At 37.8% G+C, this 7,941-nt stretch overlaps 1 protein-coding gene across 2 annotated transcripts in view; it reads right to left on the reverse strand.

The window, feature by feature from the left end:
- Positions 1 to 714: 714 nt before the first annotated feature.
- Positions 715 to 7,941, reverse strand: part of LOC104994831 (chromosome unknown open reading frame, human C6orf57) — a 43,951-nt gene continuing 36,724 nt past the window's right edge. The window contains exons 3-4 of one of the 2 annotated variants that reach the window (XM_010848497.1): positions 3,147 to 3,277; positions 715 to 1,581 (exon numbers count right to left, since the gene is read on the reverse strand). In XM_010848497.1, coding sequence (XP_010846799.1) covers positions 3,168 to 3,277 — 110 coding nt within the window. In that variant the 3' untranslated portion in view covers positions 715 to 1,581; positions 3,147 to 3,167. Of the gene's footprint in view, positions 1,582 to 2,846; positions 3,278 to 7,941 lie in introns of those variants that run through there. The other variant, XM_010848496.1, reaches the window with a different exon arrangement.

The raw sequence follows: 7,941 nt of genomic DNA on the forward strand, positions 1-7,941 counted from the left end.
ATGCTTCCTGAAGCCCACTTGACTTCACACTCCAGGGATGTCTGGCTCTAGGTGAGTGATCACACCATCATGGTTATCTGGGTCATTAAGACCATTTTTGTACAGTTCTTCTGTGTATTCTTGCCACCTCTTCTTAATATCTTCCACTTCTGTTAGGTCCACACCATTTTTGGCCTTTATCGAGCCCATCTTTGCATGAAATGTTCCCTTGGTATCTCTCATTTCCTTGAAGATATCTCTATAGTCTTTCTATTCTATTACTTCCTTCATCTGTACATTGTTCACTTAAGGCTTTCTTACCTCTCCTTGCTATTTTCTAGAACTCTGCATTCAGTTGGGTGTATCTTTCCCTTTCTTCTTTGCCTTCCACTTCTTTTCTCAGCTATGTTATAAGGCCTCCTCAGACAAGCACTTCGCCTTCTTGCATTTTTTTTCTTGGGGATGATTTTAGTCTCCTCCTCCTGTACAATGTTACGAAATTTTGTCCTTCTTTAGACATTGTCTACCAGATCTAATCCCTTGAATTTATTCATCACCTCCACGTGTAATAAGGGATTTAGGTCATATGTGAATGCTCTGGTGGTTTTCCCTACTTTCTTCAATTTAGGTCTGAATTTGGCAATAAGGGCCTCATGATCTGAGCCATAGTCAGCTCCAGGTCTTGTTTTTGCTGACTGTATAGAGCTTCTCCATCTTCAGCTGCAAAGAATATAATGGATTTGATTTTGGTACTGACCATCTGGTGATGTCCATGTGTAGAGTCATCCTTTGTACTGTTGGAAGAGGTAATAGTAGGTTTAATAGTTTAATAGCTGATAATATTGTATTTTGGCTTATGGTGGGTTATAACATCTGACATCAAAGTAAGAAAAAAATGCTGGACATGATTAAATTCCACCAAAACACCTACTAGATACAAGACTCAAACTACGGAGCTTTGTACACCAATGCTCAACCTACAGTTTCCCAGAAATCTCCAATGTAAAATTAGTGTTCAAATTATAATTATACTAGAAAAAGCCACAAACTTTAATGACATTTTCTGAAAACCTGTCTGGAAGTTGTTCTTTTATAATTATCCATGTTTAGTTTGAGTTCTCTGAGAAACAGATGCTAAGATGGGATTAAACATGAGAGAGATTTACTGGGGCGACATTTGTGAGCTATAAATGGAAGGAGAAGGCTGAGTCTGACACCTGTGAAGGGGGGAGAGAGGGAAAGAAGGGTTGGGAGGGAAGAGTCTCACTCAGCAGCACAGCCATAAGAAAAATCTGCAAGGCTCGTGGGGAGTCTTTGGGGGTCAGGCTGAAACACTCATTCACCGCAGCCCCACCACACTCACTCACTGGTAGGGGACGTGTGGCTTCATCAAGAACACAGTGGTGGGTCCAGGGGGCAGCAGCTGGGGTCCTCCGTCAACTCTGCTTCCCTCAGATCTGAGTAACACTCTTCCATTGCCACCACATCATCTTCTGTGAGTCTTCAGGTTCTTTCATGAATGTTTGATGGACATAGACTATAAATGTTTTTATGTCACCAGATTTTACCTCTAATATATGATAACTATCCTGGAACATGCTACTGTTAATGGAGGTTAAGGAGTCTATTATTTTAATATACTTCATTGCAACATATTTTAATTTGTTTTTGAAGTATATAATTGTCTTTTGTGTATCACATATGATGATTAGTGTGGAACTATATGGTACAAAATAATATTAATGAACTAATTGAAAATGTTATTTCTGGAATGTTAAAAGTAGCAAAAATTCACTGGAGGTTGACTATATTATAGAATATTTTTAAAGAAATGTGGTTACTACTTCGCAGCAGACACAGTAACTGTAATTAGAAGAACAAATGCTGACTGAGAGAGATAACTGATATAAAGACTGAATAACTAACCCCAGTTACCACACTGGTTGGTTTGAAGTAGGATACCCTTTTTAAAAAGTGTATTTTTTTTTTCCCAAAAAAAAAAAAGTTTATTCCCTTAAATAAGCCTTCCTATAATCTTCTCAGATGATACTGCACTTATAACTCATATCACATAATCACCAGCCTACTGCATTCTACATGCTCTGCAAACTTTCCTTCTCAACTTATTTAAATGTAGACTGGGGGCTGAAGGTCCAGTCCAGGTGGCTGAGTGAGGCCAGAGGAGAGCAGAGGACACCTTACAGGGGCTCAGCGGTTCCCATTCTTCCTTCAGCCCAGCTGTGTAAACTAGACTGGACTTTTCCCGACCCAGTTATCCAAAGGCCACAGGGCAGGAGCTTTTGAATGCTCACAACTGATTAAGCTGGCCCATTTCATCCCCGGCTTTTCTCATATTAGCCTGAACTTTATGTTTAACATAAACTACATTTCAGCTCAGTTCATCCATGCAAATAATCACTAATATCTAACTAACAGTCTTTTATATGTTATATTCATTAAAAACAATTTCAACTCAAGTATTTCAAATGTCAGTTTTTAAATCTTTCCCCCCAGGCAGCCTAGAGACCTGGGAAAATACATTTATGATGTAAGGATCACTAACTCACTGAGAGGTATGTGCTGTGCACTGCTCCAAGTGGTTCACACGTACTCACTCATTTAAGCTCAACTGTCCTACGAGGTAGAACTAGTATTATCTCCAATTGACACATAAGGATTCCAAAGCACAGAGAAGTTAAATAACTTACCCAAAGTTACATAAGCTAGTAAGCAGTAGAGCTGGGATTTGAACCCAAGTAATTGGCTCCAGAGTTAAAGATTTTCTATTGTTACTGTGGCCTTACCAAACTGTAATGCACTACTTAACTCACATTGAAAAAGTCACAATTATTTAGAACACGGCAACAAAATTTTTTTTAAGTTTTATTTACACTTGTATCTTATAAACAACTGATTAACTTAAATTGAAACATGGTGAAATGAAAGTTTGCAGCTCTAATCATCCCTTAAATACCCCAAAACATTTAAATTAAAATTAATGTGCTAATATAAAAATATTTCCTCTTTCCTAATTTATAGCAGCATATTTTCTTTCAAAGCTATCACATATATTTTAAAACACATTATAGAAATTAGGAGACTTAAATGATGTACAGAAAGACAATAAACAAAAGTTAATTCAGATGTACACTATCAGAAAAAAATACTGTAGTTAAACAACATGTGGCTTAAAAATCAATACAGCGTCCTTTTCGTTCCCAATCTCCATATCGGGTAGGTTCTGGGCCTCTGGGTCCACCTTTCTCTTTTGTAACAGGATTAATATCATCAGGAAATTCTGAAGAAATAATAAGTTTAAAAAAAGGCAGTTAATGGAGGTGGGAAAAGCATTATCGTCAATTCTGCAGATGAGGGTGCTGAGCTGACAGTTAACGAGGCTGGATGCTACTGATGAAGCTACTACTATGCAGTCCTTAAACACGCTCTAGACGTGCTTCTTCCCAGCCTGAGAGATCACTTTAGGATACAATCTTCATATTCAATCAACTTTATTACTTGCATTAATGACTTAGACTTCTCAGACCCCTCTCAGGCTCTCATCTGGGGACTGGCTGGATTAGAACAGGAGGAAAGGGGCAGAGAGAATACAGACTTCAAATCCACAGGGTTTGAAAGGCTACGAAACAAGATTACTTTGAACATTACTTTCACTCAATGCCTTATTTTTTCTTATAAGTGAACTGGGGACAATCATACCTGCCTTGTTATCTCGAGAAATAAAAAAAGAAATGCATGTAAAGGGTGTGGCACAGTGCCAGGTACATAAGAATGCTCAATTAATTCTAGCTATGAGTGTTAATTTTCCTCATCACACGGTTTTGGCTTCAGCAACTGGTTACCTGAAACTGCCATTTATGTGCATGTGCTTAGTCACTCAGTCATCTCTGACTCTGTGACCCCATGGACCACAGCCTAACAGGCTCCTCTGTCCATGGGATTCTCCAGGTAAGAATACTGGAGTGGGTTGCCATGCCCTCCTTCAGGGGATCTTCCCCGACCAGGGATGAAACCCAGGTCTCCTGCATGTGCCTAACAGCTGCTATTACTGTTAACACTGGGTGTTCATAATAGGAATGTTCATTTTGAGTTCATGCTCAATTCTGAGGACTTTATACATATTAATTAATGCTCATAATAATCCTTTGGGACAGGAACAATTATTATCTCCACTCTACAGATGAGGAGCTCAAGGTTACAGAGCTACCAAGTGGTGAAAGTGAGTTTCAATTCACACATTCTGGCTGCAGTCTTGCTCTTGACACACACACTGTACTGACTGTACATGGGGAGAACAGGAGAGGAATCAGCCGCTAGAACCACCCAGTTCTTTTTCCAAAGGTATTTACATAATGAGTATTTATGTATTTGACTGCACTGGGTCTTAGCTGTGGCACACAGGATCTTCCCTGCATCACGGGGGATCTTTCATTGAGGTGCATGGACTCTCTAGTTGTGGCAGATGGGCTCCAGAGTGTGAGAGCTTTGACAGTTGCAGCGTGTGGGCTCAGGAACTGAAGCTCAAAGACTCTGGAGCATGTAGGCTTCAGTAGTTGTGGAGTGCAGGCGCAGTAATCGTGTCCTTGCACTGGCTTAAGTTGCCCTATGGTATCTGGAATCTTCCCAGACCAGGGATGAAATTCCTGTCTCCTGCACTGGCAGGCAAATTCTTAACCACTGTACAACCAGGGAAGTCCTAAAGATAGTAGTCTATATCTCTTAATCCCATACCCCTATCTTGGCTTCCCCACTTCCCTCTCCCTAGTAGTAACCACTAGTTTAGTTTCCTATACCTGTTAGTCTGTTACTGTTTTGCTATATACCCCGTTCTTATTTTTTAGGCTCCACATATAAGAGATGAAAAGCAAGTATTTCTCTTTCTCTTTTTTCACTAAGCAGAATATTCTTGAGGTCCATTTCAAATAGCAGATTTCATTCTTTTTAATGGCTGGGTAATATTCCTGTGTGTGTGTGTGTGTGTGTACGTGTATATACCACATCTTCTTTACCCACTAATCTGTTGGTCATTTAGGTTGTTTCTGTATCTTGGCTATTGTAAATAATGCTATGAACAGTGGGGTGCAATCTGTGTCTTCAAATTAGTGTTTTCATTTTCTTTGGATATATACACGCTGGTGGAATTGCTGGGTCATATGGTAGTTCTATTTTCAGTTTTTGAGTTAACTCTATAATATTTTCCATATTGTATGAACCAATTTACATTCCCACCAACAGTGTATGAAAGTTTCCTTTTCTCCACACCCTCTCTAGTATTTATTATTTGATGACTTTTTGATGATGGTCATTCTGACCACTGTGAGCCGATACCTCATTGTAGTTTTGATTTGCATTTCTCTAATAATTAGTGATGTTGAGCATTTTTTCCCATGTGCCTACTGGCCACCTCTATGTCTTCTTTGGAAAAATGTCTATTCCCATCTTCTGCCCATTTTTTGATTGGGTTATTTTTTTTTTAATATGGAGTTGTATGAGCTGTTTATATATTTGGATATTAACCCTGTGTTGGTCAAATTGTTTGCAAGTATTTTCTCTTATTTCACAGGTTGTCTTTTCATTTTATCCATGGTTTCTTTCACTATCCAAAAGTTTTTAAGTTTAATTAGGTCCCATCTGTTTATTTCTGCTTTTCTCTCTTTTGCTTAGGAGACAGATTCAAACAAATATTGCTACCATTTATGTCACAGAGTGTTATGTCTATGTTCTCTTTATGGTTTCAGGTCTTACATGTATATACTTAATCCACTGAGTGTTTCTGTATGTAGTGTGAGGAAATGTCCAATCTTTCTTATGAAGCTGTCCAGTTTTCCCAACACAACCTTCTTTTCCCATTGTATATTCTTGCCTCTTTTGTTGTAGACTGATTGGCCATAGATGCATGGGTTCTTTCTGGGCTCTCTATTCTGTTTCATTAGTCTATGTGTCTGTTTTTGTGCCAGTGCTAGGCTGTTTCCATTACTATGGTTTTGTAGTACAGTCTGAAGTCTGGGAGCTTGATCTTTCCAGATCTGTTCTTCCTCTGGATTATTTTGGCAATTTGGGGGCCTTTTGTGGTTCTATATGAATGTATGGATTATTTATTCTAGTTCTGGGAAAAATGGCATGGTTATTTTGATAGAGATTGCCTTTAATCTGCAGATTGCTCTGGGTAGTATGACCATTTTAACAGTATTCTTTCTTTCAATTCAAGAGCACAGGATATCCTCCCACTTCTTCCATCATCTTCAATTTCCTTCATCACTGTCTCAGTTTTCAGAGCATATGTTTTTCACCTTTAAGTTTATTCCTAGGTGTTTTATTCTTTTTGATGTGATTTTAAAGAAGTTGTTTTTTAAGCTTCATGTTTATGATAGTTTGTGTATATTTATTATGTGATAGTTTATTAGGTGTATCTTTATGATAGTTTATTAGTGTATGTAAAAGAAACATACTTCTGTATGTTAATCATATTCTGTAACTTTACAGAATTTATTAGTTCTAGTAGTTTCTGGATTGAGACTTTAGGGTTTCTTATGTACAGTATCATACATCTGCAAATAGTGACACTTCTACTTCTTTCACACTTGCATACATATTTATCTTCCTGGTTCTACTGCTGTGGCTAGAACTTCCAATATGATGCTAAATAGGTGGCAAGAGTGGGCATCCCTGTCTTGTTCCTGAATTAAAAGAAAGGCTTTTGGCTTTTACTGTTGAATATGATGTTAGCTTTGAATTTGTCATAAGTGGCCTTTATCATGTTGAGATATGTTTCCTCTATATACCCACTTAGATGAAGAGTTTTATAATGAATGATAATTTTTTTCAAAGGTTTTTCTGAATCTATTGAGATAATCAGGTGGTTTTTATCCTTTTTGTTAATGTACACTATTACATTAATTGATTTGTAAATACTGAACAATCCTTGTGTCTCTGAAATAAATTCAAATTGATCATTGTATATAATCCTTTTATCTTTGGATTCAGTTTGCTAATATTTTGTTGAGGATTTTAGAATCTGTATTTATCAAAGATTCTGACCTGTAACTTCCTTTTGTTGTAGTGTCTCTGTGTGGTTTTGATACCAGGGTCATTACTGGTGGTCTTGCAGAATGAATTTGAGTGTTGTGACATTTTCACTTTTTTGGAATACTTTGAGAAGGTTAGGTGCTAGCTGTTATTTACATGTTTGGTAGAATTCTCCTTTGAAACTGGCCAGTCCTGGATTTTTGTTTGCTGGGAGTTTTAAAATTACAGATTCAATTTCAATACTAATGACTGGTCTGTCCAAGTTGTGTAAGTCTTCTTGTTTCAGTCTTGACAGGTTGTATGTTTCTAGAAATTTATTTCTTCTACGTTGTCCAATTCATTGGCATATAACTATTTGTGATTCTTTTGTATTTCTGTGATTTTCATTGTTATTCTCCTTTCATTTATTTGGGTCTTCTTTTTTTCTTGGTGATCCTGACTAAACTTTACCAGTTTTGTTCATTTTGCCAAAGAGCCAGCTCTTGGTTTCACTGATCTTTTCTACTGTTATTGTTGCTCTCTATTTATTTCCCTCTAAAGCCTTTGACTGTGTGGATCACAATAAACTGTGGAAAATTTGGAAAGAGATGGGAATATCAGACCACCTGACCTGCCTCTTGAGAAACCTATATGCAGGTCAGGAAACAACAGTTAGAAGTGGACAAGGAACAACAGACTGGTTCCAAATCGGAAAAGGAGTATGTCAAGGCTGTATATTGTCACCCTGCTTATTTAACTTCTATGCAGAGTACATCATGAGAAACGCTGGACTGGAAGAAGCACAAGCTGGAATCAAGATTGCCAGGAGAAATACCAATAACCTCAGGTATGCAGATGATACCACCCTTATGGCAGAAAGTGAAGAGGAACTAAAAAGCATCTTGATCAAAGTGAAAGAGGAGAGTGAAAAAGTTGGCT

The sequence above is a fragment of the Bison bison genome, unplaced genomic scaffold, assembly GCF_000754665.1.
Source record: "Bison bison bison isolate TAMUID 2011002044 unplaced genomic scaffold, Bison_UMD1.0 scf7180017864268, whole genome shotgun sequence".
NCBI lineage: Eukaryota > Metazoa > Chordata > Mammalia > Artiodactyla > Bovidae > Bison > Bison bison.